At 48.5% G+C, this 22,500-nt stretch overlaps 1 protein-coding gene across 1 annotated transcript in view; it reads right to left on the reverse strand.

The window, feature by feature from the left end:
* The window catches only part of ryr2a (ryanodine receptor 2a (cardiac)), a gene marked incomplete at both ends in the record, with an annotated part of 91,997 nt that overhangs the window by 43,384 nt on the left and 26,113 nt on the right, over positions 1 to 22,500 (reverse strand). The window contains 22 exons of the mRNA XM_080541878.1: positions 1,002 to 1,172; positions 2,387 to 2,479; positions 2,886 to 2,973; positions 3,710 to 3,950; positions 4,883 to 5,236; positions 6,389 to 6,519; positions 6,684 to 6,765; positions 7,126 to 7,367; positions 8,205 to 8,265; positions 9,498 to 9,547; positions 10,147 to 10,268; positions 12,329 to 12,393; positions 12,697 to 12,812; positions 15,186 to 15,309; positions 16,299 to 16,374; positions 16,659 to 16,736; positions 18,962 to 19,099; positions 19,529 to 19,618; positions 19,783 to 19,861; positions 20,302 to 20,465; positions 21,274 to 21,414; positions 21,990 to 22,080. Of these exons, the coding sequence (XP_080398004.1) occupies positions 1,002 to 1,172; positions 2,387 to 2,479; positions 2,886 to 2,973; positions 3,710 to 3,950; positions 4,883 to 5,236; positions 6,389 to 6,519; positions 6,684 to 6,765; positions 7,126 to 7,367; positions 8,205 to 8,265; positions 9,498 to 9,547; positions 10,147 to 10,268; positions 12,329 to 12,393; positions 12,697 to 12,812; positions 15,186 to 15,309; positions 16,299 to 16,374; positions 16,659 to 16,736; positions 18,962 to 19,099; positions 19,529 to 19,618; positions 19,783 to 19,861; positions 20,302 to 20,465; positions 21,274 to 21,414; positions 21,990 to 22,080 (2,797 nt within the window). The remainder of the gene's footprint in view (positions 1 to 1,001; positions 1,173 to 2,386; positions 2,480 to 2,885; positions 2,974 to 3,709; positions 3,951 to 4,882; positions 5,237 to 6,388; positions 6,520 to 6,683; positions 6,766 to 7,125; positions 7,368 to 8,204; positions 8,266 to 9,497; positions 9,548 to 10,146; positions 10,269 to 12,328; positions 12,394 to 12,696; positions 12,813 to 15,185; positions 15,310 to 16,298; positions 16,375 to 16,658; positions 16,737 to 18,961; positions 19,100 to 19,528; positions 19,619 to 19,782; positions 19,862 to 20,301; positions 20,466 to 21,273; positions 21,415 to 21,989; positions 22,081 to 22,500) is intronic.

A 22,500-nucleotide genomic window follows, 5' to 3' on the forward strand; every position in this document is an offset into this window, starting at 1 on the left:
AATAAAAAACAAGGCTGTATGATCTACGATGCTGTAATAATAATCACGGACCGACTGAATGTCACTGACGGTTTTATCGTTCTTTTAATAGATGATAATGCTTTACCGTCTTGTGTCGATATCCATATTTTATTATGTGTATAATTGATGAAACAATAAAGCTTTTAAAGCTTTTTAAAAATTGAATTAAAACGGCATTGTCTGCACCTGGGTAAATGGAATCAATTATAATAAGGAATATGTATAAAACAAATACATTAAAAAAGAAAGTCATGGAGAACAAACTAGTTATGTGTAGTTATGTGTTTTTAGCATGTCGATGTTCTCTCAGCATGTTGATGTGATGTTATTAACATACAGTTTAGACCTTCGTAGCGATGTGCTTCGTTAGCCGCTAGCTGTTACCAGCGTTCGTAGCTGTGGCTGCGTTTAGTGACTTTTCTCCCATTCAGTGTTTGAGGTGGACCAACATTCAAATACGCCTGTCCTGTTCAATTTCTCTCCGATTTCAATGTATGACACATCATTTGAAAGCTTACAATCTGTAGTTTAAGCGCATGTAAACAAACATGAAAAACTACTAATGACTTTAGCTACTAGTTGCACTTTTCACCAGCAGCTGTGTGATATGTGAGCACATGGGTATCTGTCTGTGTCTGTTTGGGTGTGGGTGTGTTTGTTGTCTGGTACACCACTCGCACATCTGGATGGATCTTCATTGGCTTACCCTCACATACACACACACCCACACACACACACACACACACACACACACACACACACACACACACACACACACACACACACTCTGTCTGTCTCCATGTCTGATTCCTAACACCTGATTTCTAACAGCTGTGTCCTGTTCCTCAGGTGCTGACTGCACCTGGTGCTCCAAGTATAAAAGACCTGAGAAATACAAATAGTTTTTAGTGCTAGACTAGGCTAGGTTAGTGCTTGGCGACCTGGTTGAAGCAGCTCTTGGCCAGGTGATCAGCTCGTACCTGTGTGAAGCGGCTCTTGGCCAGGGCGATGAGCTCCTGGTCCCCCGGGGCGCAGATGTTCAGGCCCACAGGGAGGAGCCGCTTCAGGGCCGCCACGATCAGGCTGGTCTGCATGGAGTACCGGTCGCCCTTCTTCTTCATCTTCTTCCTCTCCTGGTCGGACACGGCCCCCTGGAACACACACAGAGATAGAACACACACACAGACACACACACACACACACACACACACACAGACACACAGACACACAGACACACACAAACACACACAAACAAAGACACAGACACAGACACAGACACACACACACACACACACACACACACGTCAACCCAGAACAGTGAGCAGACAGGCTGTAATTACGGGTCAGAGGCACGTGCATCACCCAGGACATTGTGTTCATGTCTGATGAATGAAGACACCACACACACACACACACACACACACACACACACACACACCACCAGGTAGTCTGTCTGTGGAAGGCTAATGTGTTTACTGGGTGAAGATGTTTACAGCGTTAATGTGTTGACGTGCTGAAAGTCTTTATGATGCAGCCGTGTCCTTAGTAAGAGTGTAAGCCAGACAGAGGAGATGAGCTCAGTTATTAACCCAATAACAGCAAAGTGCTGTATGTCATTACTCACAATACAGCTCCTGGCCTTCATATGGGCTGTGATTGATAGATTGATTGGCTGTTATTGATTATTATTATTATTATTATTATTATTATTATTATTATTATTATTATTATTATCTTCATCATAATACATAGGATTTTAAGTGCCTTTCAAAAAGTGCCTTGGTGTGTGAATGTGTGTGTGAATGGGTGAATGAGAGGCCGTTGTAAAGCGCTTTGGATAAAGACGCTATATAAGTGCAGTCCATTACCATTAACAAAAAACCCATGGACACTGTACAGCAGAAAAAGGGAAACAAATATTATGAAAAATAAACAATAACAATGCAATTAACACTAGAACAGCCATGGTGGGGTGGCCTGTGAGTAAAAAATATGTTATATCTTTGCACTCGATCAAATTTCAGGACCCTCCTTTCATGACTTTTCCTAGATATGTGCGTTCTACCACCCAGTATCCTTACATTTTCAAAAATCACTTCAGGATAAGGTAGTATACAGCTATTTTCCAGTTTTTCTGTGTAGGAAGCAGGCTAATTTACAAGGCGGCCAACTAGTGGTTGTTGTGTGTAAATAGCAGTGTAGCATTGTAAAGAGGGGGCGGCTCTTATAGTAGGTAAAAAGGCACAGCTGTTCTAGTGTTAACTACTCAGTTTGACCTAGGGCTGAGTGAGTCTTATTTCCATAAATCTAACGTAGCATAACTCACACATAGCTAGCTGTCTGAGTGAAATATTCCGCCGCTTACCTTCGACATTTTGGACTTGGTATCGGTGATGAGGAAGGACATGTTGTTGATTTCATTCTGCACCACAAAGTTTTGCTCCTCTCGTTTAAAATTCTGGAAATTGGAAGAAAAATGTAAGATTTCTGTGTCAGACTTTGGCTGGGACTTCTAGCAACACAGCCTTCGGTGGTCGGGGCTGGGGAACATGAAATAGCGCAGCCCCACATCCACATCAAGGCACTGGACATACATCACAGTCAGACAGCTTTAGCTGCCAAAGGACGGCAGGCAAAATGCTAAACAGTTTATCCGCACAGCACAGCTGGACATTTCCCACTGTTGAATGGAATCTTAATACGACATTCTTGTTTCTGAATCAGGATTTGATTGATTCAATGAGTTTCAGTTGTGGAGAGCTTTGTAAACAACGTTTTGGTGATGTCACTACGGAGGCTAACAAAGGACATGTTTTTAGGAGCGATAACGAGATGATGTGACATATTTCTGCGTTGTTGCTTACATGAGACTTGGCCCAGAAGATGAAGACTTCCGCCACCATGCGGAACAGCTCCTCGGCCTCGGCGTTGGGCTCCTTCAGCCATTTAGCCCTGAGATAAACAACAACAACAACAAACAGTCATTATTAAGCAAAGTTACGGAAGCTCAGAGAGAAAATAGCAGACAAAAGGCCCACCAACGTTGGGCGGGACTCATATTTATCGAACTGTCCTTGGTCATGAGGTCATTATTCTTGGGAACCAATCATATTATACAACGCTGTGATTGCAACAAGTTATTGGCCCTGTCCACACAGTCAGAATTATTCACTGCGCCACAGATCTTGGCACAGCTCTTACAGGAAGGGAAGGCCTTCCTCTAGTGCTCGATTTCCCAGAATGTAGAGATAGAATGTAGAGATAGAATGTAGAGATAGAATGTAGAGATAGAATGTAGAGGTAGAATGTAGAGATAGAATGTAGAGATAGAATGTAGAGATAGAATGTAGAGATAGAATGTAGAGATAGAATGTAGAGATAGAATGTAGAGATAGAATGTAGAGGTAGAATGTAGAGATAGAATGTAGAGATAGAATGTAGAGGTAGAATGTAGAGATAGAATGTAGAGATAGAATGTAGAGATAGAATGTAGAGATAGAATGTAGAGGTAGAATGTAGAGGTAGAATGTAGAGGTAGAATGTAGAGATAGAATGTAGAGTTAGACTTCAATTCTCAGCATATTTGATATAAAACTACAACAATAGCATTCCTCTTTCCATGTACTCAAATTAGTCTGTTGTCCCCTACCTCCACCCACCTCCACCCGCCCCGGGCTTTAAGAAGTACCTGTTGTAGTCGACGAAGCGGATGAGGAGGGGGTAGAAGGCGTAGAGGTCTCTGATGAGGATGGTGAACTCGTCCAGGATGAGGAGCTCGGCCTCGGACATCTCCCCGCGCCCCTCCGCCTTCTGCTGCTCCTCGTCCAGCAGCACCGTGGCCGACTTCTTCTTCAGCTTCTCCATCAGAGGCAGGAAGTGGGTCTTCAGCAGCTGGGCCTTGGCCTTGCCGATGATGGGCTGGGAGAACACTGGGGGAGGGGGGGGAGAGGGGGGGGGGAGGGGGAGAGAGGCGTGGTGGGGGAGGGGGGGAGAGAGGGGGAGAGAGGGGAGAGAGGCGTGGTGGGAGATGGTGAGATGGGTAAAACACTGACTGAACCCCATCCACCCATCTATCCATCCATCCTCCATCAATCCACCCACTCATCCAACTATCCCGCCATGCATCCATTTATCCTTCCATCCAACCAACCAACCAAACAACCATCCAACCAACCAACCAAACAACCATCCAACCAACCAACCAAACAACCATCCAACCATCCAACCAACCAAACAACCATCCAACCAACCAACCAACCACCCAACCATCCAACCAACCATTCATCCTTCCAACTAACCAACCAACCAACCAGACATCCGTCCGTCCTCTCCTCAGCCTGCTTCCTCCAGTCTCTCCCCACCTGCCAGGCGTTTCATCCATCCATCTACCCACTCACCCATCCTTCCATCCATCCAACCACGCATCCATCCATCCATCCATCCACCCATCCACCCATCCATCCATCCATCCATCCACCCATCTACCCATCCATCAATTCACCCATCCATCCATCCACTCACCCATCCATCCATCCATCCATCAATTCACCCATCCATCCATCCACTCACCCATCCATCCATCCACTCACCCATCTATCCATCCATCCATCCATTCATCTACCCACTCACCCATCCATCCATCCATCCATCCATCTACCATCTACCCACTCACCCATCCATCCATCCATCCACCCACTCACCCATCTATCCATCCATCCACCCACCCTCCCACCCACTCACCCACCCACTCCATCCACTCATCCATCCATCCCTCCCTACCTCCCTCCCTCCCTCCATCCCCCCCTCCATCCCTTCCCTCCCTCCCTCCCTCCCTCCCTCCCTTCCCTCCCTCCCTCCCTACCTGCCAGGCGTTTCATCCAGGCTCCCTCGTCGATGCCCAGGTTGTTGTAGATGATCTTCAGGATGTTCCCCAGCAGCGTGTTCATGTGGTCCGAGGTCAGGGAGGTGCAGCAGCCGCTGTCGGCCGCCCCCCCCACCCCCACCACCCTCCCCTCCGGGGGGGGGCAGCTCTCTGGGCCGTGCTCCCACCAGTGGGACATGTAGCTGCACAGCATGGGCAGGACCACCTCCATCACGTGGGGCATCTGGGTGTAGCGCATGCCCGACTCGGCCAGCTCCATGATCTCCTCCAGGGACTTCTCCAGGGAGGGGATGGCCGGGCACACCTCCGCTACCTGGGGGGGCAGGCCTAGGGCTGAGGGGGGGAGGGAGGGAGGAGGGGAGAGGGGGAGAGGGGAGGAGGGAGGGAGGGAGGAGGGGGGAGGAGGGAGGGAGGGAGGAGGAAGGGAAGGGGGGATGGGAGGGGAGGGGAGAGGGGAAGGGGGGAAGGAGGGAAGGGAGAGGGGAGGGGGGAGGAGGGAGGGAGGGAGGAGGAAGGGAAGGGGGGATGGGAGGGGAGGGAGAGGGGAGGGGGGAGGAGGGGGAGGGAGGGAGGAGGGGAGAGGGGAAGGGGGGAAGGAGGCAAGGGAGAGGGGAGGGGGGAAGGGAGAGAGGGTGGGGGGGGTGGGGGTAAACGAGAAATAGGGAATGGAGCCGACCAGAGAGATAGACAGGAAGAGAGAGGGGGAGGGAGGGAGGGAGGGAGGGAAGGGGAGAGGGGAGGGAGGGAGAAAGAGAGAAAGAGAGTGGGGGTGGGGGGGAACGAGAAATAGGGAATGGAGCCGGCCAGAGAGATAGACAGGAAGAGAGAGAGGGGGCGAAGAGAGGGAAAGAGCGATAATGAGACACGGAGGGAAAGGTTGATGATGAGATACAGGAAGGGAGGGAGGGAGGGAGAGAGAGAGAGAGAGGCAGATTAAAAAGGGAACTGGTCCGTGGGGGACCATGTGCACATCTACCCCCCTAAGACTTCTACTGCCCCCCTTGTACTGTTTCTCTGTTTCTCCAGTGTCTATATAAAAAATAAAAAATAAATACATTTTTAAAAAGTATTCATTTTTCTTGTTTTTTTCCTTCTATCACTGAGACTGCCAATGGCCCCTGGCCTGAGCTAGATCACTCTTCCTGCTACGACTGGTGAACTGATGATTCACTTGCTTAGTCAAATGTATTGATTGTAAGTCGCTTTGGAATAAGGCATCTGCTAAATGCGAAAAATGTAAATGTAATGTAAATGTAAATGTAATCCGTGTGTCTGTCTGACCCTCCGGCTCTACCTGTCCTGTCTCGGGAGGCCTTGCTGTTGTAGATTAGGAGGAGGAGGGGGAGGAGGAGGAGGAGGAGGAGGTGGAGGAGGAGGTGGGGGAGGAGGAGGCGGAGGAGGAGGAGGGGGAGGAGGAGGTGGAGGAGGGGGAGGAGGAGGAGGAGGAGGAGGTGGAGGAGGAGGAGGAAGAGGAGAAGCAGTTACCTGTCCTGTCTCGGGAGCTCTTGCTGTTGTAGATGGAGAAGCTGTTGAACTTGTTGAGTTGAGGCTCCAGGAAGGCCACTGGGAACGCCCCCGAGAACGCAGCCAGACACTCCCCCAACGCAGGCCGCTGTCTGCAGGGAGGAGGAGGAGGAGGAGGAGTTTTTAGGGAGTTTTTTTGTACCATTTTTCATCGTCTTTGGTACGACTCAGCCGGGGATCGAACTCGAGGCAGACATTCTAACCGCAAGGCTCATCCAGTGAGAGGCGTTGTGATATTAATATATAATATTAATACCTTTCTACGTAGATGCTCTTGCTGGTGCCGAGGGAGTACAGACTGTTGAGGACCCGGTAGCAGGACACCTGGACGTCGTCCACTGCAGAGACACAGAGACACAGAGAGACACAGAGACACAGAGACACATATCGAGGAGTTACATGGACTGGTCTACACACACACACACACACACACGCATGTCTATACACACACACACACACACACTCACTCACACACACACACACATGCACACATGTCCACACACACACACACACACACACACACACACACGCACACACACACACACACACACACACACACACACACACACACACACGCACGCACACACACTCACACGCACTCATGTCCACACACACACACACACACACACACACACACACACACACACACACACACTCACACACCACTAAGACAGGAGGTCTAACAAACAGGTACGTACGTATGAGGTCCTCCCCGAAGAGGTTCTGTCCGATGTGTTCGAACAGGGAGGAGAGCACGGGCAGCAGGGCCACGGTGGTGTAGTTGATGACCTGGGTGGTGCCGCGGGGGGGGGGCGTGCGGGTGTGGGTGAACTGGCCCTGCCGCAGGTTCTCCAGTGTCTTCTCTAGGTCCTCCGCCGCGTTGTCCAGGAACGCCCTCAGGGCCGCCTTCACACTGTCCAGACCCGTCTTCATCACCGTCCTGGGGGGGGGGGGGTGTTCACAATCAATCAATCAATCAATCGATCGATCAATAGTGAGACAATATGGTAAATAAACATTGTATTCAGGTTTGAAAGGTCTGTTGTAGTTTGATATCAAATATGCTGAGAATTGAAGTCTACCTCTACATTCTATCTCTACATTCTACCTCTACATTCTATCTCTACATTCTATCTCTACATTCTATCTCTACATTCTATCTCTACATTCTATCTCTACATTCTACCTCTACATTATATCTCTACATTCTATCTCTACATTCTATCTCTACATTCTATCTCTACATTCTATCTCTACATTCTATCTCTACATTCTATCTCTACATTCTATCTCTACATTCTACCTCTACATTCTATCTCTACATTCTATTTCTACATTCTACCTCTACATTCTATCTCTACATTCTATCTCTACATTCTACCTCTACATTCTACCTCTACATTCTATCTCTACATTCTACCTCTACATTCTATCTCTACATTCTATCTCTACATTCTATCTCTACATTCTATTTCTACATTCTGGGAAATTGAGCACTAAGGAAGGCCTTCCCTTCCTGTAAGAGATGTGCCCATAACTTGTGGCGCAGATGATTATGATTGGTCAAGCAAGAGTAGTGACCTCATCAGGGAGGAAACTTCTATAAATGTGTGTTCCTCTGACAGGAAAGGGCTTTTTAACTGCTATTTTCTCTCTGAGCTCATGTGACTTTGCTTAATAAAAGGCCTCATTTGAGCCAATTGATTTAAGCTCTTTGTGCTTTTATATTACTACTAAATCTACTAAGAATCAATTAAATCCACTACAGGTCTCTTACCTGGCGTCGAGCGTCTGTCCCAGGATATGCAGACAGTTGACGATGGAGGTGGCGTCGGTGCCTGTGTGTGTGAGAGGACAGCGTTACCCTGCATCTCAGAGAACACCCTGGCACAACAGAGGATGAGTGGCATGCATACACACTCATGCAGGGGAGATGACCACACACACACACACGCAGAGGTGCGCACGCACAGACACGCACACGCGCACGCACACACACACCCACACAAACAACCACACACCCACACGCACACACACACACACACACACACATGCGCGCAGAGGTGCGAACGCACACACACACACACACAAGCCCAATTCTTCTCCCCCTTCTCCTTGTTTCGTTGCCTACTTCTTCCTCATAGGATTGGCATAATGTGTGTGTGTGTGTGTGGGGGGGTTAGGGGGGGGGGGTGGGAGTGCTAGGTGGGGGGGCGGGGGGTGAACAGAGCACGCTCCAAGGAGGAGGGTAACCGGAGACATTGGGCTCTGGAGGGAGGGAACCAGAGCTGGGAGGAGGAGGAGGAAGTTGATGCAATTATGAAATCCAGCAAAGTTTTCTAATACCTTCCAATAATAACATTGATTTACTTTTTGTTTTTAATCAATCAATTCGCCACCAGCTTAATTTGTTTACTTAATCAACGGGGCTGAGTGAAATAATGAAAGAGATAATAAGTCACTAAGGGGGGAGATAACAGCTTTAACTCAAAGAGGGAGGGCCGAGTTTAATCATCGTACGATGTGGCTTCAGAATAGGAGAAACAGGAGACCTCCGTGCACGCCCGTGGTCCAGTAGAGCTGTGCTACGCCGTGCTACGCTGGGCTCTGAATCAACGCAGACCCACCATAGCCTGTCGGTCTAATCGGATTAGAAAACTTTGCAGAGGCGACATGCTTCACAGTCTTTGGGGGCGGCAAGACATTGATAGCAACGTGTCGCCCTATAGAGAGACTGACTGACTCCAGGCATGGCGACACACAGAGCATGCAAGTCCCTCACTTAAGGCCAGCTCAGAACTGCAACAAGGTCACTTTTGGAATCTTGAGTGAATCTCGATTCCAAGAAGTGGCACAAAGTGAACCCCAGTCTGAATGCAGCCCTAACCCTCCCTCCCTAACACAGGTTTAAGGTTTAACACACACACATCTATCAAAAGGTAGAGGGGCACAGGGCCTGGAGTTTTTCCCTGGTCACAGGAAACACTCATGGCCCTCACCTTAGGCGGGAGAGAAAAAACAGCAAGAACACCAGAACACCCAGCACACTTGGACGTCAACACTTCCTTACCAAACATTGATATCCTATGTCTGACAAGAACTCCCAGTTTGCAGAAAAGACTGAAGATAGAGAGATGAAGGAGAGAGATGAAAGGGGAGGAGGGGGAAAGAAAAAGAGGGAAAAAGAGAGGGGGGGAAAACATAAAACAGCAAAGATGCACGTGAGACAATTGAGTGAAGCCAGTTGAAGAACAGAGAGATTATCTGGGTTAAAAAGATGTTAAAGATCATTCTGGATCATTCTGGATCATTCCATGATGCCAGTCAGGGTTTTCAGAGCCAGACGGTTAGTAGCATGAAATGTACAATTTCACAGAGCTTCTTTCAGACATCGGGGTCCATGTTGGACAGATCTCCACGGTAACTCCCAGTAAACAAAGAGTCCAAAAGACGTCCTCAGGGAGGCCGGAAGGTGGATTCAGATGACGTCTTTCCAGGACGTCCAGATGACGTCTTTAGGACGTGTTATGGACTACAGAAGACGACATCCTAGAAAGACGTCATCTGGACGTCCTAGAAAGACGTCATCTGAACCCACATTCCGGCTTCCCTGAGGACGTCTTTTGGACTCTTTGTTTACTGGGCTGGTAACCCGTAGGTACGTAGGTCTACACATCTTAACAGACAGGCCGAGGCCACTTCCTGCTTCTAACCGTTACCTGGTCACCATCTCCTTCTCTTTGTTGGAGGCGTGGCCGCCACTGCTGATTGGTCGGATTGCCGTGGACAGGAAGTAGAGGCGGTGGTTCTTGAAGTACTGGTCCACCAGCGGCAGGACTACCTAGAACCCAACGGACACGGTTGCGTGACTTGTGGTAACATCTCTCTATTCTATCCCGGACGAGCCCCCGTTTGTCACTAACCCGGCTTAGAGCGAGTGACCAAAAGGGAGACAAGTCAAGGGTAAAGGTAAATAATCTATATTTTATTATCGGGATATCGGGATACGCGTCTGGGACTACAGTCCTAGAAGGAGTTATGTTTTCCATAACACATTATTTAATAGTCGCCTACAAAGCTGTCTCTCTCTCTCTCTCTCTCTCTCTCTCTCTCTCTCTCTGTCTCTTTCTTTCTCTCTCTCTCTGTCTCTCTCTCTCTCTGTCTGTCTCTCTCTCTGTCTCTCTGTGTCTGTCTCTCTCTCTGTCTCTCTCTCTGTCTCTCTCTCTCTCTCTGTGTGTCTCTGTGTCTCTCTCTCTCTGTCTCTCTCTCTCTGTCGCTCTCTCTCTCTCTCCATCTCTCTTTCTCTCTTAAAAAATGACATTGAAGCCTAATAGTGTAATGACAGGAACAATAAGTACTGTTTGTGGTGTGTTGGTGTGGGGAAGGCTTTCTTGCCACACTTTGGACCCGTTAATACCAATCAATCATCGCTTGAAGGCCAGAGCCTATTTGAGTATTGTTGCTGACCATGTGCATCCCTTCATGGCCACAATGTACCCATCTTCTAATAGCTACTTCCAGTATGATAATGCACCATGTCACAAAGCAAAAATCATCTCAAACTGTTTTCCGGATCTGAATCCAATGGAACACCTTTGGGATGTGGTAGAACGGGAGATTCACAGCTTGAAAGTGCACATGGAAAATGTAATGTCTGTAATATGAAACACATGCTTTCTCTCTGAGGCTCTACCTATATCGTATCATATACATCATTGAGCTTATATTCCTGACTGTTGTCGCGATATCATTGTCTTCTACTCTGCTTGTGTGTATTGATTTCTTGGGTCGATGGTTAACAATGAAGATGGCCTCCTCTAAGCTGTTGGCACATCGTAGCCTTGCAATTCCTGTCAACCACATTAGCTTTAAATTGGCGCCTCTTTCATGTTTGTTTACAGGATCTTTGATTATCTCACTGCTAGCAAACACAGCGCCTTCCACGAGTATTGGAAAGAAAGAGGAAGCATTTTGTTTTATTTGAGCTCAAATCCAAACAGGATTTTAAATCAAACAATCGCTATGAGGTTGCTGAACTCACCAGTGCTTTCTTTATTTGTTTAATGATGTTACAAGCTATTGATGTTGGCAGGTCTACGGTTTGTTCTGATATTTCAGCCTCATAACGGCTTCCTTGACTTCGATCGATGATGATCGAGACATCGACCTTGATCGATGTCTCTTTGCTCCAGACTAACAGACTCTGAAGCCAAAATTTGCGAAGCCTAGAATCAATACCAGACATTAACAGCTCTTTCACTCCTGGACAAAATTAATGTGAGGGAACACACCTGACTACCCAGAGACACCTGTCAAGACAATTTTTCAACACTTTTGCTGCCCTGAAATACAGGGACTGTGTCCCCATAAAAAGGGTTGTAATTTCTAAATCTGAAAGAAGAAAACATTGAATTACAGCTGAGAATCTCTCTACTTCAACCTCATAGTAATTGTTTGATTTCAAATCCAAACTGTCAGAGTATAGAGCTAAAAGTAGACGAAACGCTTCCCTCTTTCCAATATTATATCGAGCGCCCTGTGACATTTATGTTTGGAAGACCAAAATGCATCCATTTGCAATCACCGCCCTAGATCAATAAAACTGCACTGAAGCGTTTCTGAATGTGGGTTTTGAGGTGAGTAGACGTCGGGTAGGGAGATATCAGGAGTTAGATCTTTCCTGTGGCCTGGGGTGGTCCAGTGGTCTGGCACTGCGGTCTACAGTGCACACATATTATGCCCATGTCGGCATGGGTTAGAATCTGGCCCATGCCCTGCTGACATGCCCTCTCTCCCTTCTTCTCCTTACTTTCCTGTCTGTCTTCACTATATCTGTCCAATAAAATGAAAAATATGAGTGGGACTACCCCACTCAGAAAAAGTTAAAAAAAAAAGTCTGACCTTTCCGAAGAACTTGATCTGCTGTTCATGTGGAACCGTCTCTCCTTTGGGCCGCGTTCCAACATCTGTAGAGAAGACAGGGTCATCTTTAGTCACATGGTCATCTTACTTCAGCGTCACAATCTGAAGTAAAAACCCTGTCGGTTTTAGATTGATAGATGACCAATAGATGATGGTGCTGTGTGTAGTATGAAGTCCCAGACGTGTAGGGTTAGGATTGTGTAGTGTGCAGTATGTAGTTGTAGTAGTGTGTGTGTGTGTGTGTGTATGTAGTGTGTGTGTGTAGTGTGTTGTATGTAGTAATGTGTGTGTGTGTGTAGTATGTGTGTGTAGTGTGAAGTCATAGATGATGTGTGTAGTGTTCTCACCAGACTCCAGCATGTGCTCGTGGGCCTCGTCCACGTAGGTGATGAGCTGCTGCAGGAAGGTGTAGGCGAAACGCTTCTCTATGGAGGGCGTGTCCAACTCCTGCTCCTTCATGGCCCTGGAGGGGAGGGGGGGGGGGGAGGAGGAGAGGAGGAGGAGGAGGAGAGAGGGAGGAGGAGAGAGGGAGGAGAGGAGAGGAGAGAGGGAGGAGAGAGGGAGGAGAGGAGAGGAGAGGAGGAGGAGGAGGAGAGAGGGAGGAGGAGAGAGGGAGGAGAGGAGAGGAGAGAGGGAGGAGAGAGGGAGGAGAGGAGAGGAGAGGAGAGAGGGAGGAGAGAGGGAGGAGAGAGGGAGGAGAGGAGAGAGGGAGGAGAGAGGGAGGAGAGAGGGAGGAGAGGAGAGGAGAGGAGAGGAGAGAGGGAGGAGAGAGGAGAGGAGAGAGGGAGGAGGAGGAGGAGGAGGGGGAGGAGGAGGAGAGAGGGAGGAGAGAGGGAGGAGAGAGGGAGGAGGAGGTAGGAGAGAGGGAGGAGAGAGGGAGGAGGAGGTAGGAGAGAGGGAGGAGAGGAGAGGAGAGAGGGAGGAGAGAGGAGAGGAGAGAGGGAGGAGAGGAGAGAGGGAGGAGAGAGGAGAGAGGGACGAGAGGAGAGAGGGAGGAGAGAGGGAGGAGAGAGGGAGGAGAGGAGAGAGGGAGGAGAGGAGAGGAGAGAGGGAGGAGAGAGGGAGGAGAGGAGAGAGGGAGGAGGAGGAGGAGGAGGGGGGGAGGAGGAGGAGGAGGAGGAGGGGGGGAGGAGAGGAGAGAGGGAGGAGAGGAGAGGAGAGAGGGAGGAGGAGGTAGGAGAGAGGGAGGAGAGAGGGAGGAGGAGGTAGGAGAGAGGGAGGAGAGGAGAGGAGAGAGGTAGGAGAGGAGAGGAGAGAGGGAGGAGAGATGAGAGGAGAGAGGGAGGAGAGAGGAGGGAGGAGGAGGTAGGAGAGAGGGAGGAGAGGAGAGAGGGAGGAGAGGAGAGGAGAGAGGGAGGAGAGGAGAGAGGGAGGAGAGAGGGAGGAGAGGAGAGAGGGAGGAGAGGAGAGGAGAGAGGGAGGAGAGAGGGAGGAGAGGAGAGGAGAGAGGGAGGAGAGAGGAGAGGAGAGAGGTAGGAGAGGAGAGGAGAGAGGGAGGAGAGATGAGAGGAGAGAGGGAGGAGAGGGGAGGGAGGAGGAGGTAGGAGAGAGGGAGGAGAGGAGAGAGGGAGGAGAGGAGAGGAGAGAGGGAGGAGAGGAGAGAGGGAGGAGAGAGGGAGGAGAGAGAGAGGGAGGAGAGGAGAGGAGAGAGGGAGGAGAGAGGGAGGAGAGGAGAGAGGGAGGAGGAGGGGGGGAGGAGGAGGAGGAGGGGGGGAGGAGGAGCAGGAGGAAGAGGAGGAGGAGGGGGGAGGAGAGGAGAGGAGAGAGGGAGGAGAGAGGGAGGAGAGGAGAGAGGGAGGAGAGGAGAGAGGGAGGAGAGGAGAGGAGAGAAGGAGGAGAGGAGAGAGGGAGGAGAGGAGAGAGGTAGGAGAGAGGGAGGAGAGGAGAGAGGGAGAAGGAGGTAGGAGAGAGGGAGGAGAGGAGAGAGGGAGGAGAGGAGAGAGGGAGGAGAGGAGAGGAGAGAGGGAGGAGAGGACAGTAGGAGGAGAGGGGAGAGGGAGGAGAGGAGAGGAGAGGAGAGAGGAGAGGGAGGAGAGGAGAGAGGGAGGAGAGGAGAGAGGGAGGAGAGGAGAGGAGGGGAGAGAGGGAGGAGAGGAGAGGAGAGAGGGAGGAGAGGAGAGAGGGAGGAGAGGAGAGGAGAGAGGAGAGGAGAGAGGGAGGAGAGAGGGAGGAGAGGAGAGAGGGAGGAGAGAGGGAGGAGAGGAGAGAGGGAGGAGAGGAGAGGAGAGAGGGAGGAGAGGAGAGAGGGAGGAGAGGGAGGAGAGAGGGAGGAAAGAGGGAGGAGAGAGGGAGGAGAGGAGAGAGGGAGGAGAGAGGGAGGAGAGGAGAGGAGAGAGGGAGGAGAGAGGGAGGAGAGAGGGAGGGGAGGAGAGAGGGAGGAGAGAGGAGGAGGAGGATGTAAATGGACTGACTTATATAGCACCTTTATCCAAAGCGCTTTACAACAGCCTCTCATTCATTAAAATGTTATATCTTTGCACTCGATCAAATTTCAGGACCCTCCTTTCATGACTTTTCCTAGATATGTGCGTTCTACCACCCAGTATCCTCACATTTTCTAAATCACATCAGGATAAGCTAGTATAAAGCTATTTTGACGTTTTTCTGTGTAGGAAGCAGGCTCATTTACAAGCGGCCAACTAGTGGTCGTTGTGTGTAAATAGCAGCTTAGCATTGTAAAGAGTAGTAGGTAAGTAGTAGGTAAAAAGAAAATTAGTAGGTAAAAAGGCATGGCTGTTCTAGTGTTAACTCCCCTCTCCTCCACCGCCTCCTCCTCCTCCTCCTCCTCCTCCTCCTCCTCCTCCTCCTCCACCTCCTCCTCCTCCTCCAGCCTCACCTGGTCACACTGTAGCCGTTGATCTGGAAGAACTTGAGGATGTCTTGTGCTTTCTCTCTGTCTTTGGATTTCTCCTTGGCGGTCAGCGTGTCGTAGGGCACCAGCAGAGGGTGGCTGCCTCCCCCTGACAGAACAGGACCAGAGGGCAGACAGACTGTCAGATAACACACGTGAGAAGGGACTGAGAGCAGTGTTGCCAGATTGGGTGTATTCCCGCCCAATTGGGCTACTTATGATCACACTGGGTGGCTTTTAGACTGTGGTTAGGCTGGAAACATAGCAACAATCCCATCTGGCAACACTGACTGTGAGGATGTTGGGGACGGTACAGAGGAGAGAAGACTGGACAGTACAACAGTGCCACCTGCTGGTTGGTCATCAAAACTGACCTCACCTCAGACAGGAAGTACGTTTATCCAGTTCCAAAGTACACATAATGAAATAGTTCAACTGCAGTTTTCAATTCCTGTTCAGGGGGACCCACAGGGTTGCACCTCTTACAGTGCTAGCACACCTGGTTCAACTTACAACTTATAATTCAACTGTCCAAAGCACATTGTTCCAGAAGTCATGGTGTTTGTCTAGGTGTTCTCTGGTAGACTTTAGTCTCGCCCTGATGTTTTGACTTGTAGACTTCTTTAAGCATCTTGCGGTCTGCTCTTGGGCTGACCTTGCTAGGACATGTTCTCCACTTTATTTCCTGGAGAAGTGGAACGGCTGATTTCTAATTGTTTGGAGATCTTTTTCAATCCCTTCCCAGACTCATACGCATCTACAACCTTCTGTCTGAAGGCCTCAGAGAGCTCTTTTGATCTTGCCAGTGATACCACTTACTTCACTTCAACAATCGAGAGCGAACCAAACTAAATATCTGAGGTTTAAATAAGACAGGCTCCTCCAAAATCGTCTCTAAGGATATTCTAATCATTTGCACCTGATGCGGTGCGCTTGATTCTAATTTTAGGCATTTTAAGTAGTAATACATGTGGAGGTGTCCTGACTTTTTACATTACCTTTGAATATTTTACATCATTTTTATTGTAGTAGTATTGTCAACCCTGTCTGTGTGTGAAAGCAGATCAGACTGAGAAGGGAGGACTGTGTCTCTCTTACCTTTGGCTTCCAGTTCAAGTTGCTTCTTCTTGGCCCAGATGTTGTGATAGTTCTCTGCCAGCAGCTCTGCCATCGACTACACAACAACAGAGAGAAGGAGTATATATGTTACGGTACATGTGGGAACACGGTACATGTGGGAAAACTAGGGTTAGGGTTAGGTGCTAGGATGCTATGGTTAGGGTTAGGTTTAGGGGTAGGGATAGGATTAGACATGCCAGCATGTACCAAGTCACCCTAGCACCTAACCCTAACCCTAGTTTTCCCACATGTACCGTAACATATAGTATACAATGTCCATAACTGTGTATATTTGCGCCATAAACATGATGCAGTGAGCTGGTAGTGATGGTCACTCACGTGGAGGTCTCTAGAGAGGGTGACGTTGCTCATGTCGATGGGCCGCGGACTGAAACCTGGAGCGCCTTCAATAGACAGCTGGACAACACAGACAGACAGACAGACAGACAGACAGACAGGCAGACAGACAGGCAGACAACACAGACAGACAGACAGACAGACAGACACACAGACACACAGATAGACAGACAGACAGACACACAGATAGACAGACAGACAACACAGACAGACAGACAGACAGACAGACACACAGACAGACAGACAGACAGACAGACAGACACACAGACAGACAGACAGACAACACAGACAGACAGACAGACAACACAGACAGACAGACAACACAGACAGACAGACAGACAGACAGACAGACAGACACACAGACAGACAGACAGACAGACAACACAGACAGACAGACAGACAGACAACACAGACAGACAGACAGACAACACAGATAGACAGACAGACAACACAGACAGACACACAGACAGACAGACAGACAGACAGACAACACAGACAGACAGATAGACAGACAGACAGACAGACGGTCACTGGCTTTTTTCTATTCATATCAATGGCAATATGATCTGGCTGTCTGACTGTCTTTTTGTTTGTCTATCCAAGAGTCTACACAAGAGTGTATGTGTGTGTGTGTGTGTGTCAGGGTTTCCGTTAACCGGTAATTACCGGTCTTTGTCCGGTAACATTTGTTGAAGTCCGACAAACTGAAAACTCGTCGGACAAAATGTCCGGTGAAAATAATCACCACCATTCTCAGCTGAGCACCAAACACACACACACCCACGCACACACACTGCCCGAGAGAGAAGGACCCGCCCCCTCCAGCCAGCTTATAGGCTAACCAAAGGGGGCGGGTCCTTCTCTCTCGGGCAGTGCTGCGCGTGCACGAGTGTGTGTGTCCGGTGCCCAGCTGAAAATGGTGGCCCGAAGCGGAAAGCCTTATCTTTATCGCACAATAACAAGGATAACAAACGAAACGGACAACATTTACACTAAGACAGTGTGCGAATTAAATCACGGTGTGCGGGGGAGCCCAGGGATTCAAGCAACAAAAAGAAAATCTCCTGACGGAAAAAAAAGTTCTGGCCAAATCGGGGCCGGTGGCTTTCCGCGCGCGTGCGATGTTCCGTTCTACGTTCTAATGCTTTGACTTTTCTTTCGAAAAATGTGAATACATTTCCGCGTTGTCGAAAATCAATGACACATCGCTAGTCAACTAACACGGTTTGTTTTATGAGCCTGCTAACAATGTAAAGTAGTGTTGTAAGATGGAGACAAACTTCAGCTATATGATCTAACAGCCGGTCTTCAGGACGACATACAGACCCGTATGAGCTTACAGGGCTATCCCCTAAGTATGATTTGACAGGCAGCTAAACGAAAATGCCTTCCCAACCAGCGAGACCTGGGGGGTGTTCCATCAACGTCGCCAAAGGAAAACCTAGGCCCACTTCGCCAAGTCCCGCGAGACTCTTAAAAAGATCCAGGCATATCTTGATAGATCTCGCGAGACTTGTCAAAACAAGCCCAGACTTTCCTCCAGCGACGTCGATGGAACACCCCCCTGGTTATAGAAATGACGTTGTTTTATTGATAAAATTTTTAAAAAAGGGTAAAACTGGAAAGAGAAAATTGAAAACTCACATTAATCCCAAACAATTTAACAAACTTCAGTTAACGTAATGTGGAGTCCGTTCATTGATCGATGCTGTCTGTTCAGTTCCCAGTGAGGCGCCCGTTCAGCGCTGGACATAATGGCATAGCGCGCATGCGAATCATGTTATATTATTATATAGCTCGCATCTAATCGTATCGGATGAGAAATAGACATTAAATGGCATATATAGGTCGCTACACAACAGTAATCACCGCGACAAACAGCTATATTAGATTTGGAGAAAAAAAAATATGATTTTGAAAAAAAAATTTTTTATTATATTTTAATATGATGACCGGAATAATTCACGTTTGTCCGGTAAATCGAAATCTTCCCGGACACGATGTCCGGCGGCAAATTTTTCTAACGGAAACCCTGGTGTGTGTGTGTGTGTGTGTGCATGTGCGTGCGTGTCTGTCTCTCATTCTGTCAGTGTGCGTGCGTGCGTGTGTGAGTGTGCGTTTGTGTGTGCGTGTGCGTGTGTGTGTGTGTGTGTCTGTGTGTGCGTGTCTGTCTGTCATTCTGTCAGTGTGCATGCGTGCGTGCGTGTGTGAGTGTGCGTGTGCGTCTGCGTGTGCGTGCGAGCGTCTGTCTGTGTGTATGTGTGCGTGTGTGTGTGTGTGTGTACCTGGCTGGACTGGGAGATCCTGCGTGCGCGGCTGTGCAGGCTAGCGGGGTCTCCCTCCCGTGTCCTCTCTATGCTCCAGGCCCAGGCCAGCATGGTCTTCAGACTCTCCCTGATTGGCCAGCGGTACACCTCCTTATCCTATCAGAGCAGAGCATCCAGAGAAGAGATTTGGTGAGGCTGCATTCTCATTTTATGCACCCAGATTGTGTCTCACTGCCAGTTTACATTAGGGATGCAACCTCAGCACATGTTTAAGTCAAGACTGAAAACCCATCTTTTTAATATGGCCTTTAAATTACGGTACTGAATAATTAAATGATGATTATAGAATGATTGGAGCACTTTGAGCTGCAACGTTTGCAGGAAAAGCGCTATATAAATAAAGGTTATTAGGGGGAAATAGGGGGGAAAATGGAAAAATGTCAAACGTAAAATATATATATATTTGAATTAAAATACTTTCTTATATCATTTCACTTACATCCGGAATTGACTAAAAAACGGATTCAACCGAGCCCAACCCTGATCAACCCTGATCTCTGGTGACTGTTTCAACTGCCAGCTTACCTTCTCAGACAGGCCTTTGTAGGGCTTGAGGAGAGGGTGGGTCTTGGCGGCCTCACAGATCAGGTCCCCGAGAACCCAGCCGTTGGCAAACTAACACAAACACAGAGAAACCGTTATGCTAGGCTATAGGCTATGCTAACCAGCTAGTCAGACTGAAACAGAGAGGAGAGGAGGCTATGCTAACCAGCTAGCACATATCAATCTCTACCACTTTGAATGCAGGCAGCATAGACAGACAGGAGAGAGTCCCTTACCTTGTCCATGGACCACTTCTCATGGGAGTGCTCAGCATATTTGTTCATGAAGTAGTCGTGTTTCTCTGGGACGGTCACACTGGGGGAAGAACGGCCATACAGACAGAAACAGAACCTTACGTTAGGGAGGGGTAAATGGTAAATGGACTGCACTTATATAGCGCCTTTATCCACAGGCCTCTCATTCACCCATTCACACACACATTCACACACCAATGGCGGCAAGCTACCATGCAAGAACCCAGTCCATCACACATACTGTACAACATCCTAACGTGCCCGTTAATCGGGGGTACCCAGTAAACAAAGAGTCCAAAAGACGTCCTCAGGGAAGCCGGAATGTGGGTTCAGATGACGTCTTTAGCACGTCTTATGGACTACAGAAGATGATCTGTAGTCCATAAGACGTCCTAGAAAGACGTCATCTGAATCCACATTCCGGCGTCCCTGAGGACGTCTTTTGGACTCTTTGTTTACTGGGCAGTGCTTCTATTTGCATCTGAACCGTCGGTCACTGACTTGGAGGTGTCGGCAGGCTGGGGGTTGAAGTTGCCCTCAGCGTCCATGGACGACTGCTTCTCCATCACGGCCACGTAGTTGGACTCCATGTAGTCTGGGGGCAGCGCCCCCGCCACGGCGCTGAGGCAGGGCAGGGCCAGCTTGAACAGCTCCTGGTCGTACCTCTGCAGGTCACATGACACACACACACACACACACACACACACAAAGACACACACACACAGACAGGGGGGACGTGGGTTTATATGAAGCATAGGCAAGGCAAGGCAGGTTTATGAGTACAGCACATTTCATACACCAGGGGCAATTCAAAGTGCTTTACATACATTATTAATTCAGCAAGAGGAGCATAGTAAGAAAATACAAATTACAATGAATAAAAGCAAATATAAAAAGTAAATAGATAAAACATTTAATAAGACAATAGTTAATGGATAAAAGACATGATAGAAGTGTTTGTGTTTAATCATAACTAGCAGATCTGGCTTTTTATTATTATATATTTTGAGCATTTCCTTGAGTCTGCTAGATGATTAGCCAGACAAACTCAATCAATGGCAGCATAGGATACCATTTCAACCCAGGTCTGCTAAATAGAGCATTTTATTATACAGTGATAAGAGTTGAGGTTGTTGTTGGGTTTATTCAAACTGAGAGTTAGAGGGTGCAGTATGATGTCATGCATAATGTGTGTGTGTGTGTGTGTGTTTTTTGTGTGTGTGTGTGTGTGTGTTTTGTGTGTGTGTGTGTGTGTGTGTGTGTGTGTGTGTGTGTGTGTGTGCGTTGTGTAGCTTCCTCCAACCACTAGATGGCGATAAATCATTGATAATCTGTACAAGTTTGGCTACAACACAATTACCATAACCCACATGTAGTCCACAAGCCCATACATACATCTGGCAATGAGCTGAACGATTCACATTTGATGATGTGTGTGTGTGTGTGTGTGTGTGTGTGTGTGTGTGTGTCTACCTTGCGGGACAGCGCATCAAAGATGCCCCAGAACAGCTTCCTGGACAGGTGCAGCTCCTCGTCAGACGAGGCCCCGAACCCCCCCCACCCCCCCGTCAGGCAGTAGTACTTCCAGCAACGCTCGTAGTGATTGGTCAACAGCTGCAGGAGGAGGAAGAGTCAAAGAAGAGTCTTATGTCATGTTTATATAACGGAGGAGGCCACACTATAAGTCTTCAACATACATGAAGCGGATAAACACTTCGAAACATCGTATCAAATCGCTTTCTCACACCTCATTTGGATAGCTAAGCTTGTTTCAGCAACAAACAAACAAAAGAAGTATACAATTTGTTGTAATTTTATATCAAATAGACTAAGTATTGAAGTCTGTATCTCTACATTCTGGGAAATCGTAGCTAACAATTCAGTCTGCCTGGGGACAGTGACTTGATGCACACTTAAAGTCTAGTTTCCTGTCACCATATTTGATTAGTGATGTCATAAAGGGTGTCGACTTTGTATATAAGGGGGGTGCTCAGAGAAGGAGGGGGCTCAGGGGCTCTGGACTTTGCAAACTCTAGACTGCTCTCATGTAACTTTATAAATAAAAGGCTTCGAGCTAAGTTGATCAATCTCCTTGTGTCCAATATCCAATATCAATAGAGAAGAAAGCAGACTAAATCCACTACAGGTTCTCTAGGGTTTGTGATCGGGCTGTGGAGGTCAGAGGTCACCTTGAGAGGCATCTTGGTGTGTTCGTTGAGCAGCGGGACGTCGAACACCAGCCGCCTCAGCAGGTGCTGCATCATGGAGGGCCTCAGCTTGCTGCAGAGAAGAACACACACACACACACACACACTCAGAGGGAACGTCCTTTAAACTCGTTCAGTGCTGAGGGTGAATAAAGTCACCTACTCCATCACAGCAAACTGCACAGTAGCTGAAAGGAAATCCCTCCAGAGAGTCATAAACACTTCTCAGAAAATGATTGGACTTCCCAATCCTCCTTCCCATCCTGCCCACACTGGATGACATCTCGGCAGAGCGAGCAGCATCCTGAAGGATGAAACCCGCCCCTCTCACCACCTCTTCTCCCTGTTACCATCTGCTAGGCCATACAGGGCCTTCAAAGTAGGGATGTTACGCTCGACGCAGTAGTCACGACACGGCGTCTATCTTCCGACGCAATGTGCGTCGATACAAATGTATCGATGCTTGTGTCAAATTGGCAAAAACCACGTGACT

This window comes from Nansenia antarctica (genome assembly GCF_963989245.1).
Source record: "Nansenia antarctica genome assembly, chromosome: 11".
NCBI lineage: Eukaryota > Metazoa > Chordata > Actinopteri > Argentiniformes > Microstomatidae > Nansenia > Nansenia antarctica.